The 19,453-nt window shown below is 53.3% G+C and overlaps 6 protein-coding genes across 6 annotated transcripts; 2 read left to right on the top strand and 4 right to left on the bottom strand.

Moving 5' to 3' along the window:
* Positions 1 to 211: 211 nt before the first annotated feature.
* HD553DRAFT_130540 (uncharacterized protein) lies at positions 212 to 2,591 on the bottom strand. The gene is made up of 7 exons (XM_046176584.1): positions 2,405 to 2,591; positions 2,222 to 2,336; positions 2,131 to 2,160; positions 1,748 to 2,057; positions 1,275 to 1,692; positions 1,124 to 1,214; positions 212 to 1,054 (listed from the first exon to the last, which is right to left on the bottom strand). Exons 1-7 carry the CDS (start codon positions 2,528 to 2,530, stop codon positions 321 to 323), a joined length of 1,824 nt encoding a protein of 607 aa, XP_046033530.1. The 5' UTR covers positions 2,531 to 2,591; the 3' UTR covers positions 212 to 320.
* Positions 2,592 to 4,420: 1,829 nt separating this feature from the next.
* Positions 4,421 to 5,520, bottom strand: HD553DRAFT_318384 (DNL zinc finger-domain-containing protein). Its single transcript, XM_046180864.1, has 3 exons — positions 5,182 to 5,520; positions 4,970 to 5,086; positions 4,421 to 4,873 (listed from the first exon to the last, which is right to left on the bottom strand). Exons 1-3 carry the CDS (start codon positions 5,454 to 5,456, stop codon positions 4,726 to 4,728), a joined length of 540 nt encoding a protein of 179 aa, XP_046033529.1. The 5' UTR covers positions 5,457 to 5,520; the 3' UTR covers positions 4,421 to 4,725.
* Positions 5,521 to 5,739: 219 nt separating this feature from the next.
* HD553DRAFT_332541 (P-loop containing nucleoside triphosphate hydrolase protein) lies at positions 5,740 to 9,750 on the top strand. Its single transcript, XM_046182065.1, has 5 exons — positions 5,740 to 6,581; positions 6,681 to 8,549; positions 8,629 to 9,306; positions 9,383 to 9,528; positions 9,621 to 9,750. Exons 1-5 carry the CDS (start codon positions 5,771 to 5,773, stop codon positions 9,663 to 9,665), a joined length of 3,549 nt encoding a protein of 1,182 aa, XP_046033528.1. The 5' UTR covers positions 5,740 to 5,770; the 3' UTR covers positions 9,666 to 9,750.
* Positions 9,751 to 9,984: 234 nt separating this feature from the next.
* HD553DRAFT_332539 (thiamine diphosphate-binding protein) lies at positions 9,985 to 14,190 on the top strand. Its single transcript, XM_046182064.1, has 11 exons — positions 9,985 to 10,346; positions 10,469 to 10,490; positions 10,599 to 10,796; positions 10,909 to 11,158; positions 11,235 to 12,840; positions 12,913 to 13,149; positions 13,216 to 13,276; positions 13,343 to 13,502; positions 13,571 to 13,671; positions 13,737 to 13,793; positions 13,861 to 14,190. Exons 1-11 carry the CDS (start codon positions 10,183 to 10,185, stop codon positions 14,047 to 14,049), a joined length of 3,045 nt encoding a protein of 1,014 aa, XP_046033527.1. The 5' UTR covers positions 9,985 to 10,182; the 3' UTR covers positions 14,050 to 14,190.
* Positions 14,191 to 14,244: 54 nt separating this feature from the next.
* Positions 14,245 to 14,886, bottom strand: HD553DRAFT_362915 (uncharacterized protein; the record flags this gene model as incomplete). Its single annotated transcript, XM_046184012.1, has 2 exons — positions 14,245 to 14,465; positions 14,532 to 14,886. The coding sequence occupies 2 exons, from the start codon at positions 14,884 to 14,886 to the stop codon at positions 14,245 to 14,247; spliced, it is 576 nt and encodes a 191-aa protein (XP_046033526.1).
* Positions 14,887 to 14,953: 67 nt separating this feature from the next.
* Positions 14,954 to 19,306, bottom strand: HD553DRAFT_288901 (Frag1/DRAM/Sfk1 family-domain-containing protein). Its single transcript, XM_046178309.1, has 10 exons — positions 18,878 to 19,306; positions 18,552 to 18,782; positions 18,434 to 18,471; positions 18,250 to 18,355; positions 17,947 to 18,180; positions 17,656 to 17,852; positions 17,525 to 17,593; positions 17,195 to 17,461; positions 15,361 to 17,134; positions 14,954 to 15,298 (listed from the first exon to the last, which is right to left on the bottom strand). Exons 1-10 carry the CDS (start codon positions 19,048 to 19,050, stop codon positions 15,184 to 15,186), a joined length of 3,204 nt encoding a protein of 1,067 aa, XP_046033525.1. The 5' UTR covers positions 19,051 to 19,306; the 3' UTR covers positions 14,954 to 15,183.
* Between the last annotated feature and the right edge of the window lie 147 nt (positions 19,307 to 19,453).

Here is a 19,453-nt window from a genome sequence, read left to right as displayed (position 1 = left end):
GCTTTTCATCAATGTCGTATATCGCCGTGGGCGGAAGATTACGACATTCTCCCGCTCTTTCACGAAAGGTTGTATCCCTTTTACCGAATCGCATTATCCTGAATATCTGCCAATCACAATCTGGGTAGATAGCGTCTCCTGGCAATCATCTCCCGCAGCACAATCGGGTAACAGTTCATGAGCATGAGGATGCTGGGTAGGTGTTCTTCGTTCAGCAACCGCTCGGCGACCTTCGGACCAAGATCTTTATAGCCCCAGGTCTGATTAACAGAAGAGGGATCAGCTGGAGTTTCGCGGTTATCATGGAACTCGGCTTCAGCCTAACTCGCCTTTAATAACCGTAACATATTACCCAAAAGATGCTGCCGCAGCACGGCCTCATCTCCCGCAGCAACCACCTCCATCCAACGTATGCTCAACCGCTGCATCTCGGGCTCGGGCTCGCGCAGCCTGAAAGCCTTACGTGACGTCTCAGAGGCGTTGGATAGCCAGATCCAAACGTCCCGGGCTGGATGTAAAAAGAGCTCTTGCAGGCTGTCCGGTGCGATCGCTGGGACGTCCTTCCAGTGATCAAGTGTCATGGCGGTGGTGGATCGTCGCTTCTGCTTTCTGGTCGGCGGTGGGGGCAATGGAACTTCGGCTTCAGGTCGCTTCACGAAGGGCTGCGAGGGAGGAACCGCATTGGTTTGGGTGGCGATGGTGTGCGACCCGGGCGCCTCCATCGTCTGCACGGCGATGGTGCGTAAAGAAGGGGAACTATCCGTTTGAGCCAATGTGCATATCAGGTCGGGACGGGGGTCTGTCTGCACACCCGCCGTTTCGGGTGAGGGGTCCGTCGGAACCTCAACTGCCACGCAAGTGCAAGCCTTGACTGGCGTTTCAGAGGAGTTTGGATGTGCTGAAACACTAGTCAAACTCGAGCTGCTATCTTCCGTCGCGCTTCGAAAGCGAAGCTTCCGACCGAGAGATGAAGGTGTCCCAGTGTCTTCGAAGGTGAAAGATAATCTAGTACCATGGATGCTAGCCCGGTGAAGCCTCCTAAGGGCAACGGCAGCTAGTTGACAGTATCAGCATAGCTAGCTCATTTCAGTCACCGATCATATTAGATGAACTCGAGACTTACCCGTCTCCCAAGATTCGAACGTCAGGATTGCCACCCCTCGACTTTGCCCATCCCTTTCCCTCGACACCTTTACGCTGATGATTGGACAAACCTACCTCATCGAGCTCTGTCAGACACTTTGAGGGTGCCTGCGCCGTGAACAATTTCTTACCTTCGCTATGTACTGATTCAATATAACCGAATCGACCGAAGTAGGCAAGTTGGAGCACCTCAGCGTCGCCCAGCTAGTTGTCCTTTGTCGCAATCGGATGGGAACCAGTTTCTCCTCCCTCGGCGGGGTCATCGGATAGCCAATTTCATGCGCAGGCCCCAGGCCAGCCGTCCCGGGAGCCTGAATTGGTGTACGCTCGGTACTACCGTGGTATTCGGCTACCCAGTATTCCTTGGATTCCGTCCGCAACCTGGATCTTTGTGGAGTATGAGGATGTTCGCGTTCGAGGTCGAAAGATTTACGGCGTCGGAGAGGAGATATAGGTGTAGGAGGCAGTTGCGAGAGCGAGAGCGATAGTGATGCGAGATATGATTTCGAGGGGGTAGTGAATTGGTCTGCAAGAGATATAGAGATTGTGCTACAGGGCAGTATGTCAGTAAACAGTCGGGTCTGAACTGGAAACGCAGACTTACCTGCTTCCATCGAAACTCGATCCATTCCACTCTTTCTCCCATACTTCAGCATCGCTCTCCCTCCAGAAACCCACTTCCCACAAGTTGGACTTGTTTCTTGGTAGGAGATTGAGACTGTGTAAAGGTCCCCATGGTCGGATCGCGTCATACACTTCCCCGATAGGTAGTGCGGCAGGAAATCCGGTAAGGATCCGGATCTGAGCAGGTGCGAGGGAGGTTCGGGGGGAGGGGTGGAGCGGGGTCAACCGGAAGCCGCCTTGACCTTGGGTCTGAATTAGACTTGACTGGTGAATCGTTAAAGCCTTTTCAGCTAAGACGCGAGCCGGAGCGAGAGATTCAGTACTGGTGATTGCGATGCTGGCTGACAGAAGAGCGGAACTCACCAGCCCGAGTAGATGAGAACCACACAATCCCTTTACAACACAGGTACGAGGGTCAGTATATCTTCAATGAAAGGTTCCCACTTGGACTTGCCTGAACGACCAGTATGGTCGAGCTGTGTTTCGCATTTCCCGAATGACTCCGTGAAGACACGATGGGTTTCTGGCGTCAGCGGTGCTTCCAGGTCAAGACGTAAGCCTCTGCCTCGCTAGGCACAACTCGAGACGAAGACTGTAAGCATCCAGTAAGGGCAACGCTAATCGAAAGTCGACTCACCACTTCCGGATGTGACCTGTCTGGCTCTGGCTTTTTGAGACCCGACAACTCGTCTGACGTGGAGCAGTCGAATTGGACTTGATGAGGATACCAGGGGAAATCGGCCGTGGTATTCCGAGCGACCATGGTTTGCTGACTCGGGGCTTCTACTGTCAGTTCGCTGATGGTCGATAGATCTTGAAAACGCTATTGACAGGTTGAGAGTAGAGCTGAAGGATGTTGTAATGCGTTTGATCGATCAATTGATGATCGTATGATCGATGAGTTGATGGGGGAACCCGCCAGTCACCCCGGCCGGCCAAGTCCGAAGAGGAGAGAGAGAGTTTGATCTGAAACGCGCGCGTTCATTTTCTTTTGTTCTCCCGCTGACCCGCTTGTAATCAAGATGGTTTGCGTATTCGCCTCGAGCAGAGAACGATCACACCCTTAGGGCGAACATACTCGAATCTGGTGACCTTTATATCTCCAGGGGAGAAGGGGGCCTGGATCCCTTTGCCGAGCTGGACTCCACGTAAGCCAAGCGCAAGGTTGTTTGTCCTCGCGTGGTAGAGGTACTATGATCAACGACATCTCTCGATCAGTCAGCAGGTCACGAAGCGGCCTCGGTCAAAAGCCTCCTGTATAACTCACCTGAGCACCAACAGGTGCTCCTTCCTCGTCAATATGGATCAGAAACGGTTGGGTGGTAGAGATGTTCTCAGAAAATTGTTGAGGATCCAACAGGTCGTTGTTGACGTTTACACCAAGCCTGATTGCCTGGCCCTCGTATCCGTTCTCGGGTACTGCATGAACCCACAGACTGAGATCCTGTCATTCAAGGTGCTGTTGCCCCGCTACAATCCGATTCTTGCTAGCAGCCGAGTCTGTAACAAGGATGAGTGGAAAGCGGAGTTGTCAATAAATTCAGTAAATGTTTGACAGCCAGGCACCGCCGTATACCTGCTAGCTGCCAAAGAGGACAATCCTTTCATCTCTCTGTTCGACAGTCAAAATATCAGCTCGATTGATTCGATCAGCTTGATCGGTTCGATAGGGTCGACCAGCTCTGACGCTCGATACACGTGGTCTCCGGGCTGGTTTCACTCGTTATCTTTGCGCATTAAGAGGTTTATGATTAAGAGGTTTAGGAACCCAGTTTGTGCGGCTCTTTTTGCTAGCAAACGGTTACTGACGGCTGAACAAGGAGAACATCAACCGTCAGGTGGATCTGCTGGACGTGATTGGTCTGACCTGTAAAGTAAAATACCGCCGTTTGTTGGGAAAATGACAAAATAATGATAGCTTCAAGAAGCCCGCCACCGCTATTGCGAGGTCCACGTGCAGATGGAACACTTTAAAAGCGATTTAACAGGGTTGAGGTTCCATTCGAGCGCAAACATAGCTGTACAGCAGTAGACGCTGCCGGGCGGGCCAATTCAGGTTCATGCCCGGTAACCTCACATACAACCACATGAATCCCACATTTCTCCAAAGTCATCGTTTTCATCTGAGTCAGAGCCAATGAGGAATCGTCGACCCTGTTGACATCGACAACGGTCCCGTCCTCGACTGTGTTTTCGATCAGAAGAGTTCCCTTCATCACAAAGGAATCAAGAAGTGTGCTTTCGGCATCAGCACACACATACACACATCAGCTTTCAGATCAATCTCGATCTTCGGTTTCTTTGACGACAGGGCTGTTTACACCAAGGATAGGAGATCCCAGCGCCTCTTGCCTCTTCTTTGAATTGGCATGTCCTATCTATTTTCTGGAACAAGGATGGCGCGCCTAGCCATCCAGGCGGACTGGACTATTCCCTCAGATATAACGACAGACCCGTGTCCTGTTTCTCCGAGTCGGAGTTATAACAAGCCAGACCGTCTGCTGTGAACACCTGTTTATCGGTGTTATCGTCAGCGACATACTTGGATGCCGCTCGCCCTATCACTATGGCGTCTCTAGCGCATTTCTCTCGAACGAGCTGGTCGCGAATGTTAGCGCAATCAAGCTATTCGACATTTATGACTGGTGGCAACGCTGCTTGATGTGCCTATGTCGATACCTTCTCCTCTCAGGTGTCTCCAGCCTCGTATGTTTGGCGCATTTACAAGAAGCATCCACTTTGACTGTGTTTTGCGCGGATCTAAGCGTTTCTGGTGCCACAAAAGGTGACTTTCATACATTTCTTGTTGTTTTGATGCTGAGTGGTCATGGATACAACTTTTCAAGTGTCGTATCACCATCAATCGGACCAGTATGCTACACCATATTCCCCCTCTATTCCTGACCCTGGCCAACCATTCCAGTCTAGTTCCGACCTTTCGACGCGTTTTCGATCGTTCTAATCGATGATTTCGATATCCCCGTCCTGACCGACCTTGCCCCGAGTCACTTTCTCGCCTTTCGCCTTCATAAGGTCTTCGATAGTTCTATGTCGGCCTTCCTCTGTCACTTCCTTGAACCAGCCTAGGTGGTCGGCTATCAGATGTCTGTGACGACAATGTAACGGAAGAAACAAAGGTCAGATACCATGCTTGTGGAACAAATGCGAAGATAGGAGAGGGGACAAGAGAAATCAGACGCACCGGTTCTTACAGCCAGGACATTGTACGATGACGATCCCCTTGGTATAACTCCGCTTAGCGAATTCGTGTGTCGAGCGTTCTCCGCACTTGTCCACCGAGCAAGTGAATGTCAGGGATCTATTTCAATTCGAATTGCATCGGATGAAACAGAGTTGATGTTGTATTAGTCGGAGATCAGATAAGTAGTAAGAGCCAACGCAAGGACGACTTGCAATTTAGGCTCAATCCGTAATGGGTTCCCATTCTCATCCACAAACTTCAGGTTCGTCGAAGTCCCTTCTTCTGTGTTCGACTCCGCCGTCGTCGGCGTCGACGTGGATTTGAATCGACGAGCGAATTGAGCATAAGGTAACGAGGTTGTTGAGGAAGATGGTGCGAGGGGCAAGGCGGGCCGAATAGGTAGTCTCGATGTGGAGGCGAGAGGTTGAGGCCGGAGTGCCTGCTTGAGGAACGGAACGAGGCCGTGAGCGGACGGTCGAAGTGACATGATTGTTGAGTTCGAGCACTGACTACGTGGCGTTTGGAGGTTCTGTTTAATTCTAATGCGACTGTTAAGTGAATGGAACGTAGAAGTTGAATTTGTGTATCGAGAATGATCGAAAGTTCAAAGTCTTACTCATAAGGTGGAGGTCAACCTGATAGGAATACTGTTGGTCAACTAGAAGCGCAGCCTAACAAGCGCGACACATGGCACCATAGCCATACCTAGTCCTCATAGCCACCAAGTTGTTCAACTTCCTCGCCTTGTTCAACATCTAGAGCTGCATTGTCCCATTCTAAACTACGAATCACTGGTCAACAATGCCACGATCAAGATCTAGAGAGCGTCTGCCTGACCCGAAACGTCCTCGCGTCTCGTACGAGGGCACCGGCTCTTCCCGCCGGGACCGTTCACCTTCGCCTGCTGGAGGGTCTAGTTCGGGTCGACGGGAACGAGACCGGTACGAAGATGATAGACGACGAGGTGGAGACAAGAAATATCGGGATAGGGAGGATGATTATGCGAGAGATAGGAAGAGGAGTGATAGGTCGAGGTATGAGGACGATAGATATCGGTCGAGCCGGTATGACGACCGGGAACGGGACCGAGATCGAGGCGGCCGGTACAACGATGACGACAGGTATTCGAGAGACGCAGGGCGTGATCGTGACAGGGAAAGGGATAGGACGAGGGACGATCGTGATCGAGGGACCAGGGTAAGGGATCGAAGTCTAGGTCGGGAGACGACGGACAGCCCTGTTCACAAAGCGAATCCTGCTCTCCCTCCCCCTACATCGATCGACATTCGTGGACGCTTGAATGGTGCGGCCTCTCCTTCGACGCCGCTTAACGGGAACACTGCTGCTATTCCAGGATCCCCTCTCGCCCCGAACAGGAACTCACCCGCGCCCACTACTTCCTCTGCACCGCCGCCTCCGCCTGACAATACACCCTTGTCCGCAGAAGAAGAGAAGAAGCGTCGAAAGGCTGAGCGATTGGAAGCTTGGAGAAAAGCTCAGGCTGCCAAAGCCGCTGCGGCAGAGGTCGGCAAGGCGATCAGCGGAAGTATTGCAGGTGCTGCTAGTGCGGCTGTGTCGATAGGGAACAAGCTGGGAGGAGCGAAGCCTGCTAGTAAGTACTTGTGCGGTCGGTAGAAATTCGTAACACATGATGCTAAACACATGATCTTTATCCTAATTCCTACCCCGTCTTGTTTACGTTTGACCACAGTCGGCCTTCCCGCCAAACCCGCCTTTTCCCTCCCTTCCGCTACCTTGTCTCGAATCGGTCTGCCAATCAAGGCAGGTCTTCCAGCCAAGCCCGCTGCCGGTCTCGTCATGGATGACTCGGACGCGTCAGATCGAAAGTTGCAAAAGCTGAACCTCCCGCCTGTAGACCCGCTTGTTGCGCCTGGCGGTTTGGCACCTGATGAGATGGTCTCTGAGAACCTGGACGTTGTTAGCGATGATGAAGACGAGGTCGTCCCCGGTTTGGGCTCCACTTCCAAGTCCGCTTCGAACCAGATGGAAGTCGACGAGGAAGAGGAGGAGGACCCACTGGACGCCTTTATGAAGGGGAACACGGAAGAGGTGAAAAAGGTCAACAAGGAGGATGAGAAGAAGTTCGGCGGACCGGTCACCTCGGGTCCTCGAGCCGAGGTCTTGAACGAGGATGACGAGGGTGGCGAGGAAGACGAACCTCAGCGTGATGGACCCATGACGGCCGAAGACATCCTCGCGCTCGCAGCGAAGAAGGCCAAGAAGAAGGATCTGCCCGTAGCTCAGCATGGCAAGATCGATTACGAGCCGTTCAGGAAAAAGTTTTACGTGCCCAACCAAGAGACGAACGACATGGACGAAGAGGACGTCGAGTTGATGAGGATCGAGATGGACGGGATCAAGATTCGAGGGGCGGACTGCCCTCGACCGGTCAAGAACTGGGGAGCTTTCGGTTTACCTGCGGGTTGTTACGACGTGATCAAGAAGCTCGGATATACCGCGCCCACATCGATCCAGGCACAGGCGATCCCGGCCATCATGTCGGGAAGAGACATGATTGGTGTTGCCAAGACGGGTTCGGGAAAGACGATCGCTTTCCTCCTGCCCCTTTTCAGACACATCAAGGATCAAAGACCGTTGGAGACGGGAGAAGGACCGTTGGCGTTGATCATGACACCGACGCGAGAGCTCGCTACGCAGATCTGGAGGGAGAGCAAGCCCTTTTTGACGGCACTCAATATGAGGGCGGTGTGCGCCTATGGTGGAGCACCGTTGTCGGAGCAGATTGGTGATATGAAAAAGGGAGCCGAGGTCGTTGTCTGCACACCGGGTCGGATGATCGATCTGTTGACCGCCAATTCGGGTCGAGTCACCAATCTGAGGCGGTGCACGTATCTTGTTCTGGACGAGGCAGATCGAATGTTCGATATGGGTTTCGAGCCGCAGGTCATGAAGATCGTCAACAACATCCGACCGGATCGTCAGACGCTCTTGTTCTCGGCTACGTTCCCCGCCAAGATGGACGCTCTAGCCAGAAAGATCCTGATCAAACCGTTGGAGATTACCGTCGGAGGACGATCAGTCGTCGCTAAAGAGATCACTCAACAAGTCGAGATCCGGGACGCCGATCAAAAGTTCTTGCGCCTGCTCGAGATTCTCGGAGAGATGGGCGAAAAATACAAAGACGAAGAGGATTTCAGGACGTTGATCTTTGTCGAACGTCAAGAATCCGCCGACGAGCTCTTCCGCGAGTTGATGCGCAAGGGATACATCTGCACGTCGTTGCATGGAGGGAAAGATCAGGTCGATCGAGACCAAGCCATCTCCGACTTCAAGGCCGGGTACATTCCGATCGTCATCGCCACCTCGGTCGCCGCTAGAGGGTTGGATGTCAAGGAGCTCAAGCTCGTCATCAACTATGACTGTCCGAACCATATGGAGGATTACGTCCATCGAGCAGGTCGGACGGGAAGGGCGGGGAACTCGGGGACGTGTATCACGTTCATCCAGACGGATCAGGATCGGTATGCGGTGGATATCGTCCGCGCCTTGAAGGCGAGCGAGGCCAACGTGCCGCCCGAGCTCGAAAAGCTATCCGAAGGTAAGTGGTCGCGCGTAACTTCCCTAAGAGCCTCTCGTTTTCACCTTGCTGATCTGACCCTTTTCACCGCTTTGCATAGACTTCCTGGTCAAGGTCCGAGAAGGCAAAGCCAAGGTCGCCGGATCCGGGTTCGGTGGTAAAGGTCTAGACAAGTTTGAAGCCGAGCGAGAGAGCAAGGATCGAGCCGAACGAGCTTTCTACGGGGAAGATGGCGCTCGGGTGGAAAAGAAGCCCGGAGCCGATGGAGCTGGCGATACTGGGTCTGGCGGCAAGGACAAGGCAAAGGATGGCGCGGGTGGGACGGTGCCCCCGGATTACGGGTTCGACTTCAAGGTCGAGATCGTCAAGGGAGCTGCGCCGGACAAGGTGGCTCCCGGCGGATCCACGAAACCTGCCAACGCGACGCCTTCGACACCGCAAAACACATTGGGAGCGGACGTGGCGAAACTTCCCGCTCAGACGCTCGCCGCGCTCCAACGCGCCGAAGCTGCTGGCAAGGGTGGCAACGTCATGGAGAACCTGCAATCTGCCGTGGCGAGGATCACCGCGCACTTGAACAAGACCAAGGCCGAGAAGAATGCCGCAAACTCGGCTCAGAATCCGCAAAAGGACCAGCCGGCCAAGAGTTCAGACGCTACCGAGTATCACGCGATCGTCCCCATCAACGATTATCCGCAAAAGGCCAGGTGGAAGGCGACGAACAAGGAGCAGATGGTTCAGTTGCAGGAGTTGTCGGGGGCTTCCATCACGAACAAGGGTATGTGCTGGGATCCCTTTCTTGCTTTCTACCTTCTGTCTCGCGGCTTACAGAAAGCGACGTTCGTCATTTGCAGGTATCTTTTACGAAGCTGGCAAGGAACCTGGACCGGGTCAAGAACCGAAGCTTCACCTGCTCATCGAGAGCAACGACGAGTTCCGGGTCAAGTTGGCCGTGGACGAGTTGCGGAGGGTGTTGTTGGATGCGAGTGTGGCCGCTTTGGTGAGTACCGGGCTGCTGCCTGGTTTGTCAATTCGTTTGTTCGGTCCGCTTACGTCACATCACGCCTTTTCTCATTTTGCACTGGTGCTCAGAACGACGAGAGGGCGGCACCTGCGGGAAGGTACAAGGTGGCATGATACGTCTTGGTGTCTATGGGGGATTGTATTTCTATCGTTCCATTGTCGTCTCCTATGCAGAAAGCGAAGCATTTCTTACGAGCATGTTGTGAACATCAGTCAGTTCGGGCGATAGGACCGACCAAGACCGAACGGCCGGCTAACCTCTTAGCAAATCACGTGATTTTCTGTTTCATTCCCGCGCGAGAGGGACGTTGGTGTTAGTCGGTCGAAGGGCGGCAGGGCGGCGGCAGCGGCTGGCACATGGGCAGTTGCAGGTTGTCTGCAGGTTGTCATCCTGGAATATCCATCATCACCCTTGCCTCGTTCACTTCCACCACCTCACTCTGCATATCTTTACATCTCCGCTACCTCGAGAGCAAGAGAAAACAGATAGACACGCTCACGGCCTCTTATATAAAGCTCGTTGACAAAGGAGTCGCACACACCACTTTCTCGCTCGTCGACCCCCTTCTTCCCTTCCACCTCCTCTCATCTTATCTTGAAGAAGAGCGAAAAAACAACAACCTAGGACATCATGCTCCGTCAACTCGCCTCGACGGCCCGGCTCACCTCCACGAGGAGGAGTGCCGCCATCTCGACCCCTGCCGTCGCCCGGTTACAACAACAGAAGAGGAGCTATGCGACGCCTTCGAACGGGGATTCGTTCGCTAACGGTCAGAACGCTTATTACATCGAAGAGTGAGTTCGAGGTTTGGTTAGGGGTCGGAGAACGTGTACCTCTGCCGCTGCGATGATAGCAATGATGGTATGAAAAAGGGATAGAGATTGATCTGTTCAACTTGATTTTTGGCGGAATTTAGGATGTACCGATGCTGGAAAGAGGTGAACTTCATAGACCCCTATAACCTACCTTCACCTATTTTCATCGCCGCAGTCTACTGACCTACCTTCTCGTTGTCACGCTCGTCGTCTTACCTTCCACATCTCTAGGACCCCCAATCCGTCCACGTCTCATGGCAAACCTACTTCAAGGGGCTCGACGGCGGTCTTCCCTCTTCGGCCGCTTACACCCCTCCGCCCGCTTACCGTGCCGGGCTCGAGGTTGCTGTCGGTCATCACCCGGTCGATGCGGCACCGGGGATGTCTATGGCTGGAGCTGGAGGAAGCGAGGTTACCGACCACTTGAAGGTGAGTCAAAGGGCTGCCGTGTTGGAAGGCTGGTATTATAGGGGTTGGGGGCGAGGAGCTGATCTCTGTTTTGCTACTCGACTCTCGTCTTGCCTACCTCATGAAATCCCAGGTCCAACTCCTCGTCCGTGCGTACCAAGTCCGAGGACATCACATTGCCAAGCTCGACCCCCTCGGGATCCTGGACCCCGACCTTGATAGCAGCCGTGTACCCGAGCTCGACCTCGAGCATTACGGGTGGACGGAAAAGGACTTGACCAAAGAGTTCAACCTCGGACCGGGGATCTTGCCTAGGTTCTTGGAGGCTGGAATCGAGAAGATGACTTTGGGAGAGATCATCGAGAGCTTGAAGAAGATGTACTGTGAGTTGGCTAGCTGGTTGCGTGTGGAGGTAATTGGACAATGAAGGCTAACGTCGAAACATGTGCGTGCGAATAGCTCGATCTATCGGTGTGCAATACGTTCACATCCCTCAAAAGGACCAGTGCGACTGGATCCGAGAACGGATCGAAAAGCCTGAGCAGTGGTCATACAGCACCGAGGAGAAGCGAGTCATCCTCGACAGGTTGATGTGGTCCGAGCTCTTCGAAAAGTTCATCGCTTCCAAGTACCCCAACGAGAAGCGATTCGGTCTCGAGGGTTGCGAGTCCTTGATTCCTGGTATGAAGGCCTTGATCGACCGATCGGTCGACGCTGGTGTCAAGAGCATCGTCATGGGTATGCCGCATCGTGGTCGATTGAACGTGCTCGGAAACGTCATCAGGAAGCCCATCGAGGCCATCTTGAACGAGTTCTCGGGCAACGCCGATTCGGACGACACGGGTGGTGGAGACGTCAAGTACCACTTGGGTGCCAACTATGTCCGACCGACGCCTTCCGGAAAGAAGGTCGCCCTCTCTTTGGTCGCCAACCCGTCCCACTTGGAGGCTGAAGACCCGATCGTCATGGGAAAGACCAGGGCTATCCAGCACTTTGAGGGTGACGAGGAGAACCACGACACCGCTCTCGGGGTATTGCTCCACGGAGACGCCGCCTTTGCCGGTCAGGGTATCGTCTACGAAACCATGGGAATGCACCACTTGCCCAACTATGGAATCGGTGGTACGCTCCACTTGGTCGTCAACAACCAGATCGGTTTCACTACCGATCCTCGATTCTCGCGATCGACGCCTTACTGTTCGGATATCGCAAAGGCCATCGACGCGCCGATCTTCCACGTCAACGGAGACAACGTCGAGGCCGTCAACTTTGTTTGCACCATGGCTGCCGATTTCAGGGCCAAGTTCAAGAAGGATGTCGTCATCGATATCGTCTGTTACCGACGATACGGTCACAACGAGACCGACCAGCCTTCGTTCACCCAGCCCAGGATGTACAAGGCCATCCAGGAACAACCGACTGCGCTCGACATTTACTGCAAGAAGTTGGTCGAGGAGAAGAGCTTTACCGAGAAGGAGATCACCGAGCACAAGGACTGGGTCTGGGGCATGCTGGAGAAGGCTCTCGATGCTAGTAAGGGGTACAAGCCTTCGGCCAAGGAGTGGCTCTCGTCCTCGTGGGACGGTTTCCCTACTCCCAAGGAGTTGGCGGAGAACATCTTGCCTCATCACCCTACTGGTGTCAAGGAGGACGTCCTCAAGCACGTCGGCAAGGTCGTATCGAACACCCCTGAAGGTTTCACCTCTCACCGAAACTTGGCTCGTATCTTGAACACCCGTGGCAAGTCGGTCGAGGAGGGAAAGAACATTGACTGGGCCACAGCCGAGTCTTTGGCTTTCGGATCCTTGTTGCTGGAAGGCACTCACGTTCGAGTTTCCGGACAGGATGTCGAGCGAGGTACCTTTTCTCAGCGACACGCTGTGCTTCACGATCAGGAGAACGAGTCATCCTACAAGCCCCTGAAGCACGTCGGGCCTGATCAGGGTAGCTTCACCATCTGCAACTCGCACTTGTCAGAGTTTGGTACCCTTGGTTTCGAGCTCGGGTACTCGTTGGTCTCGCCCAACTCGTTGACCATGTGGGAGGCGCAATTCGGTGACTTTGTGTGAGTCTTATGATTGAGCTACATGCCTTCACGCGTGCAGTCACTAATTCAAGCACCTTGACCCTTCGATAGCAACAACGCTCAGTGTATCATTGACCAGTTCATCGCTTCAGGAGAGAAGAAGTGGTTGCAGCGAACCGGATTGGTCTTGTCGCTGCCCCACGGTTACGACGGACAGGGTCCCGAGCACTCGAGTGGTCGTCTCGAGCGATTCCTGCAATTGACCGACGACGACCCACGAGTCTACCCCCCTCCCGAGAAGCTTGACCGACAACACCAGGACTGCAACATGCAGATCGTATACCCCTCGTGAGCACGAACCTGGTCCGCTGTCTTACTAGCGACTTCATACTGATCCATGGCGGCACCAACCAGGACCCCGGCCAACTACTTCCACGTCTTGCGTCGTCAGCAGCAGCGAGAGTTCCGAAAACCTGTGAGTTAACAGATCAGTCTCCGATAGAGGGCTCGACCGCTAAATTTTACCCTCCGGCCCGCACAGTTGATTGCATTCTTCTCGAAGAACTTGCTGCGTCATCCTCTCGCCCGATCGAACCTGGAAGACATGACCGGCGACACCATCTTTGAGCGATACCTCCCTGAACCTCACCCTGCCGAGCTCGAGTCGCCCGAGAACATCAAGCGTCATATCCTCTGTACTGGTAAGCCGTCCCGCGCCCGGAATCGGAAGATAGGCCTCCTCTGACCCTGTGTTCCTTCCCGTCATCAGGTCAAGTTTACTACCAGTTGCTCCAGGAGCGAGAAAGGTTGGGAATCAAGGACATTGCCATCTCTAGGGTTGAGCAGCTCTCGCCCTTGCCTTACGACTTGGTATGTCTGCTCATCGACTGACTACTGAAGTAATGACCACTAACCGACCTGGTTCTTGGCGCTAGATCACCCCTCACCTCGACAAGTACCAGAACGCCGAGCTTGTTTGGGCACAGGAGGAGGTGAGCTAGTCCCGACGTTGTCCGCGATATGAGTCCGCATACTTATCGTGATCTTACCCTTTCTCAGCCTCTGAACAACGGTGCCTGGACTTACGTTCAGCCTCGTCTGATCACCGCTCTCAAGCAAACCGAACACCACAAGGGCAAGGTCCCTTCGTACGCCGGTCGAAACCCTACCTCGTCGGTAGCCACCGGAAGCAAGAGTGCTCACAAGGCAGAGATCGCTGCCTTGTTGAAGATGGCCTTGGGCAACTAGGTGTGGAAAAGTGGAAGAAGAGGCGGAGGATTGCATCGCATCAATTGAGTCAGTGTAATAACGTACAGAGCTTCTTATGACAATCATGAATCGAACCAGGCTTTTCGATAAACAATCGTCTATCATATCCATTATTGCTTATCTCGTAGTCGGCGACATTCCTTTAGGTCAGACTACCGGGTGGATGCAGGCAGCCTAGGGAGTGAATTCGACGGTGTCCATCATCGGGCTGTCCTTCGCCTCGTCGGTCGGAGTGCTGGTCTCGCCAGAGGGGGTAGTGGCGTCGTCGGTCGGAGTGCTGGTCTCGCCGGAGGGGGTAGTGGCGTCGTCGGTCGGAGTAGTGGTCTCGACGACACCTAGCCAGATAGGAACACCAGACTTAAGACCTGGGAAGATCGTGTTATGAAAGTGATCATCTGCCACGCGCTCCCGCTATTATCAGTTCTGAATGCGATCGCCCCACGGTTTCGCTCGCAACTCACGCAATTCGGTACCCGTCAACTCCTTCCCCTTCTTCTCTGGATCAACATCCTCAGCTTTTCCCCTGCCCTTGCCCTTGGCTCTCCCCTTCTTCGGAGACTTCGTCAACTTGTCCATAACAATTCCCGAAGCCTCCTCGTCGGCCAGGATTTCCTGGCTCATCTTGTGCCAGTCCATGTTCTTGCTCAAGGCGTGCTCAAGCGTCTTGATCATGATGCGATGATATAGGTCATTGGTGATACCGCTTTGATAGAGGACGGGGGGAGTGATAATGTCGAGCTCGAGAGGTTCCGGCTTCTGCACCTTTTTCGGCGATCGTTTAGTCGGCGACTGGGGGGATTTCCTGACAGGTGGCATTTGGAGTGAAGGGGTTCGAGATAATCGGAAAAGTCGTATAAGCTGAATATGCAGGTTAAGATTATTGTAGCTTCTTATCCCCTTGTCTCGCATGTGTGTGTGTGTACATATATACTCATACGTTCGACCTTCTTGAGAAGCATGAGAAGCATGGAAAGAGGAAAGACGGAATCAAATTGTGAAACGCTGATCCGCTGATCCCCAACTGATCATCCGGTTGTTCGTCAAAAGCACAAAAGCTCATTGTCATGTGAATTATAGTTTCGTAATTTGCAATCAGATCCTGACATCGTCATATCATCCAACGAAAGAACCCTGCACATGATCCCAATGCGTGCTGTTATAGCGATCCCAAAAGCGTTTTGGAGGCAAGTAGTAGATAGGTCCATCGAAGACGTGATACTTATGATTCCTATGGGTTCAGACACGGTCAGACTGAGCGAGTCGTTCGCGACCGACTGTCGAAGTACTCACCTCGTGCCGTTGCCCCTGAATTTCTGGGGGAACTGCCAGGATTCAGGTAAAGCCTTTTCGTAAGTGTGATAGTAGAGGTCGTCGTTCGACTGATAGTCGACCGGTAGTGTAGAGTCGAGAGTAACGAATTTCGCCAATTGCATCTCCGTATCCGTAATATCTCCGTGCGATACTCGAGCATAAGCGATTCGCCACAGGTGTCTGAACGCGATGTATTCGCACCACCTGTCTCGATCCGCTATCTCGATGTCCCACAAGCGCCCGTCCGCCATCAGAATTTCGTACGGAGCCGGCTTTTTTGCCCCGACACGAGTCACGACGTAGCCTAAGAAGACGAAGGGCTCCGGCCAGCATGAACTGCTGATCTTGGCGATGGCTTGGGTCTGTAGTTCTCTGTCTTTGGGATCCTCTTCTTGGCCGTTGTGCGACACGATAACGTTGACGACTTGGTTGTTGATCAGCAGCTTGGCCGAGATCGCAGGCGCCAGCTCGCCTCTCGGTGATGGCAGAAGATGATGAGTGGATTCGAGAATCGGGAACTTGGACAAGAGCACTGCTCCCCAAGTATGCTTGTTCGGTCCAGGACCGATATCGACGTAATAACCCAATTCTTCACTGATCATTCGGGTGAGGTCTCGGTTTCCGTAGACGAAGCGATGCAGGTCGGTCTCCAGAAGACCGAGAACATCGACTTCGGCGTCTCGAATCAGGTCGAGCATTCTCTTCTGACTGTCCCGGCCAGCGAGGTCTACGCCAAAATGTACCGTCCAGATGGCCGAAGTCCATACACCCGTCTCCTCATGGTGGGGTTTGACAACAATGCCGGCTCGTCTCTGTCGACAAAATAGCTCGGCAACGGCGGTGAAGGCAACGACCATCGTCGAGCCTTGAAAGAACAATCGCTTGTCTCTGAGGTTGAGCGATCGTGACTCTTTGAAGGTCGTCTTGTAGATCGAAGACAGCTTGTCCAAGACGAAACCCGCGTTGAAGATGCATGCCGTTGTAAGAAAGACCACTTCCGCCATCTTTTCTCGAAGCAGATGACCTCCGGGAACGAAGGCATATGCGACCGTGATGACGGAGATCACATCCAGGACAGCGTTGAAGCCCAACGCGTGGCAAAGAAGGCGTCCGTCGTAGTCGTATCGGGAAAGTTCTTGCCACAGCGCAGGGAAGTGGTAGACGAGCGATGCGACCAGTGTACAGCCACCGCCAAACTGGACCCAGTTAACGACGTCCGGGTAGCTCGACTGTATTATTGCCTTATAATGTCCGCAGAATGTGGAGCAGGCGAATATCGTTGTTGTCAAAGTCAAAAGGTTGTAAGGACGAGCTTGTTGAGACAAAGTCCGGTCCTGAGCCCATCGAGCAATGAGACCGAGAGCAGCGGACCCGATGACCAAGCTACCTTGCCAGAGCAATCTCGGACCTGTTACCGGGAAACCGGTCCAGTTCCACGCGATGATTGTACCGGCGTCAGTCACGAAGGTTTGAACGAGGAATATCAGGGAACCGATCCCAGCAATGATTGATTGCCTTTGGAACGTCGAAAGAGGTTCTTCAGGATCGGCGGCCTCCTTGACGTCCTGCGGATTAGGAGCTTGAGGCTGATCCCGGTTGCAGCGGACCATTTTCTCGAGAAAAGCGACACTGGCCAGTAGGATACCGGTCTTGTTCCATCCTCCGGAGACTTCGTCCACGATGCACCAGAACGGATTGACCGAGTTGTTGACCAATTTTAGTACCAATGTACCGATGAGCCCTAGCATGAGGTCTAATGCACGCAAGTCGTTAATGCGCCGTAAAGGTTCATGCGCAGAGGGAATTCACTCACAACTGCCTTCCATCCTGGCAGCATTCCCTCCCTTGAGCCGCTTAGAAGTCGCAGCAACCTCCATCCAGGCAAACACGTTGCCCAAAACGACAGCCAACAGCCTTAAAGACGGAAGCGGCAGCTTGTACGCTCCCAGACCGAGCACTAGCGACAAGGCGCGGAGTGTAAGAGTTCCTTTGCGAGACGTGCTGAATCGCGAAACCGAGGGGTATGTGAGGAACCAAGGGGAAAGCGTTGCCAAGAGTGCCAGCTCCGATCCAGAAAGAGCTAGTTCCAATGTGTAATGTAAGCGAGAGCCGATGGGCGTGAGATTCAGCAAGCAGGACGTACCAAGTTCCCATACCGAAAAGTAGAATAGTTGCAATCCAAGTTGAGTGAAGATCGTCCAGAAACACATAGCTACCCGTTGAGGACACCATCAATCACCTTTGAACCGACATTCCGAAAAAGTCCTTGCTTACCGAGATAGACATCGGCAAGCAAACTCATTCCAGACCTCACGAACCCAGTCTCCTTTCGTCTTTCATTTTCGGAGATAGTCCATCCAGCTTTCTCGGCCGGCCATTCCATCAACATGTCTTCCCTCGAAATGTTAAGAGCCGGTAAGAGACCCTCGGTCACGCTAAACTTGTTGACCGGACTACCGTTCTCGACGGTGCTATCATATCAAGGCCAGGAGAATGGGTATGCGGATTTGATTTAGCTTACAACAACTTCGCTCGAGGACGGTCTATCCTCGTCACGTTACGTACATCTTAGATCCAGACCCCGCCGCAGCTTCTCCCCCTTCCAACAAGACGATCTGGATCTGAACCTTTTTCACCTCTGGCACACCCCAAGCGTCAAAGAGGACGTCGACGAGGACGAGACTCCATTCGAAGATGGCATAATAGCTATAGGCGCCCTTGACCTTGTAAACTTTGTGCTGGATGAAGAAGTAGACGAGGGGGACGAGGAGCGAGTGGAAGGTGATGGCGGTGTATTTCCTGCAATTATCATAGACTAAATATTAGCGAGGTCTCAGAAGCTGAATGGTGGCATGTTCAGATAGTCACCTTCTTCGCAGGGTCGACGGGCGGGAAGGCGGAGTTGCCAAACAAGTTCCGACCATCCATGGCAGAGTCAACAGTAGATATGCAATCATAGCAGCGTCGTGAAAGTCTGTATAATGAGACCATCTCAAACAAATCGAGTGAGCTAAAGCTTTAGTCAGCAGAGTCGCGGGTCATGCTGGCTTACCATGATGGTCCGAAGACGTGACATAGACCCAACCTGCACTGTAACATCAGGCACGTTTTTTGGGGACCGGCTTGTGAGCAGGTTTGGAATGCGATATCGAAGCGGTCTGCAAACTCACCAACAAAACGTCCTCACAACCCCAACTATAGCCAACCAATCCGCCGTCTGTAAACCTCCCGCTTCACCGCCGGAAGGACCTTTCTCCTTGACAAAGTCCTGCTTCTTCTCCATCAAGGGAGCTTTTCTTCGGGTCACTAGCCATTGGACAAGGATGAGTAGAAATCGGGGTCCAGAGCAGAGAGCGATGAGGATCTGGAAGATGGGACGTTCTGGTGCCCAATCTCCGATCCTGTCGGTAGCGTGCGATACAACAATATGGCAAGGACACGGTTGTCTCTTCAGCTGATCAGGTTATTGAACAGGTATGCATGGTGGTGAACTTACGAAGCGCTGACGCTAGGTAACCACTCGTCAGGCCAGCCAGCGATCCCGTTCTTGACGACCTTCTTGTAATGCAAAGCGGACGCCAGAACGAAAGCCGAGCTAAATGCTAGGAAGGCTACCGAGGTGTGGGCGTAGTGGATGTATGATCCGGGGATTTGTATGAGAGGACGCATGCTGGTCACAGGCGCCCAATATCAAGGATTCTGCGACGATGGACTCCTCTACAATCGCTGCTGAGTTCGGGACAGTTCTCCGAGTCTTTTCAGTTGCATCAGTTGCTAGATGGTGGTGAGGGATTAGCTATTCGTGTTGATGAAGCTTTCGGTTACGGTCCACGCGTGTCTTGGCCAGCTGCGTAGTAGTGATGTATCCCGGTTATTGCTACAGGCGTTTTCAATCGGGATTGATGCTCAGCCACTCATAGCTATCATCGAAAGCTAAGCGGCGTCAAAGTGTTAGGAGTAAGCAGAAACCTAGAAGTGCAGGGAGTCTTGGGGTCGCACGCACCGCTTTCGCGCTTCCTTCGGGGCCCGACACCTCATCCCTCGCCCTCGAAGAGCATATTCGAATCTTTCG

This window comes from Filobasidium floriforme (genome assembly GCF_021052385.1).
Source record: "Filobasidium floriforme strain CBS 6241 chromosome Unknown HD553scaffold_24, whole genome shotgun sequence".
NCBI classification, from domain to species: domain Eukaryota; kingdom Fungi; phylum Basidiomycota; class Tremellomycetes; order Filobasidiales; family Filobasidiaceae; genus Filobasidium; species Filobasidium floriforme.
This window is presented reverse-complemented; position numbering and strand designations above follow the sequence as displayed.

What these genes read in the sequence shown, in the direction of transcription:
- HD553DRAFT_130540 (XM_046176584.1), bottom strand. Translation starts at nt 2,530, where the DNA reads ATGGTCGCTCGGAATACCACGGCCGATTTCCCCTGGTATCCTCATCAA. An exon ending in CGACCATACTGGTCGTTCAG is followed by an intron (nt 2,161 to 2,221) that starts GCAAGTCCAAGT and finishes TGTGTTGTAAAG; the next exon opens with GGATTGTGTGGTTCTCATCT. An exon ending in TGAATCAGTACATAGCGAAG is followed by an intron (nt 1,215 to 1,274) that starts GTAAGAAATTGT and finishes TCGATGAGGTAG; the next exon opens with GTTTGTCCAATCATCAGCGT.
- HD553DRAFT_318384 (XM_046180864.1), bottom strand. Translation starts at nt 5,456, where the DNA reads ATGTCACTTCGACCGTCCGCTCACGGCCTCGTTCCGTTCCTCAAGCAG. An exon ending in TTACGGATTGAGCCTAAATT is followed by an intron (nt 5,087 to 5,181) that starts GCAAGTCGTCCT and finishes GAATTGAAATAG; the next exon opens with ATCCCTGACATTCACTTGCT. An exon ending in TGTCCTGGCTGTAAGAACCG is followed by an intron (nt 4,874 to 4,969) that starts GTGCGTCTGATT and finishes TTGTCGTCACAG; the next exon opens with ACATCTGATAGCCGACCACC.
- HD553DRAFT_332541 (XM_046182065.1), top strand. Translation starts at nt 5,771, where the DNA reads ATGCCACGATCAAGATCTAGAGAGCGTCTGCCTGACCCGAAACGTCCT. An exon ending in GCTCGAAAAGCTATCCGAAG is followed by an intron (nt 8,550 to 8,628) that starts GTAAGTGGTCGC and finishes CGCTTTGCATAG; the next exon opens with ACTTCCTGGTCAAGGTCCGA. An exon ending in ATGCGAGTGTGGCCGCTTTG is followed by an intron (nt 9,529 to 9,620) that starts GTGAGTACCGGG and finishes ACTGGTGCTCAG; the next exon opens with AACGACGAGAGGGCGGCACC.
- HD553DRAFT_332539 (XM_046182064.1), top strand. Translation starts at nt 10,183, where the DNA reads ATGCTCCGTCAACTCGCCTCGACGGCCCGGCTCACCTCCACGAGGAGG. An exon ending in GCGCAATTCGGTGACTTTGT is followed by an intron (nt 12,841 to 12,912) that starts GTGAGTCTTATG and finishes ACCCTTCGATAG; the next exon opens with CAACAACGCTCAGTGTATCA. An exon ending in CGCCCTTGCCTTACGACTTG is followed by an intron (nt 13,672 to 13,736) that starts GTATGTCTGCTC and finishes TCTTGGCGCTAG; the next exon opens with ATCACCCCTCACCTCGACAA.
- HD553DRAFT_288901 (XM_046178309.1), bottom strand. Translation starts at nt 19,050, where the DNA reads ATGCGTCCTCTCATACAAATCCCCGGATCATACATCCACTACGCCCAC. An exon ending in GCGGGGTCTGGATCTAAGAT is followed by an intron (nt 17,853 to 17,946) that starts GTACGTAACGTG and finishes TTGATATGATAG; the next exon opens with CACCGTCGAGAACGGTAGTC. An exon ending in GCTTGCCGATGTCTATCTCG is followed by an intron (nt 17,594 to 17,655) that starts GTAAGCAAGGAC and finishes CTCAACGGGTAG; the next exon opens with CTATGTGTTTCTGGACGATC.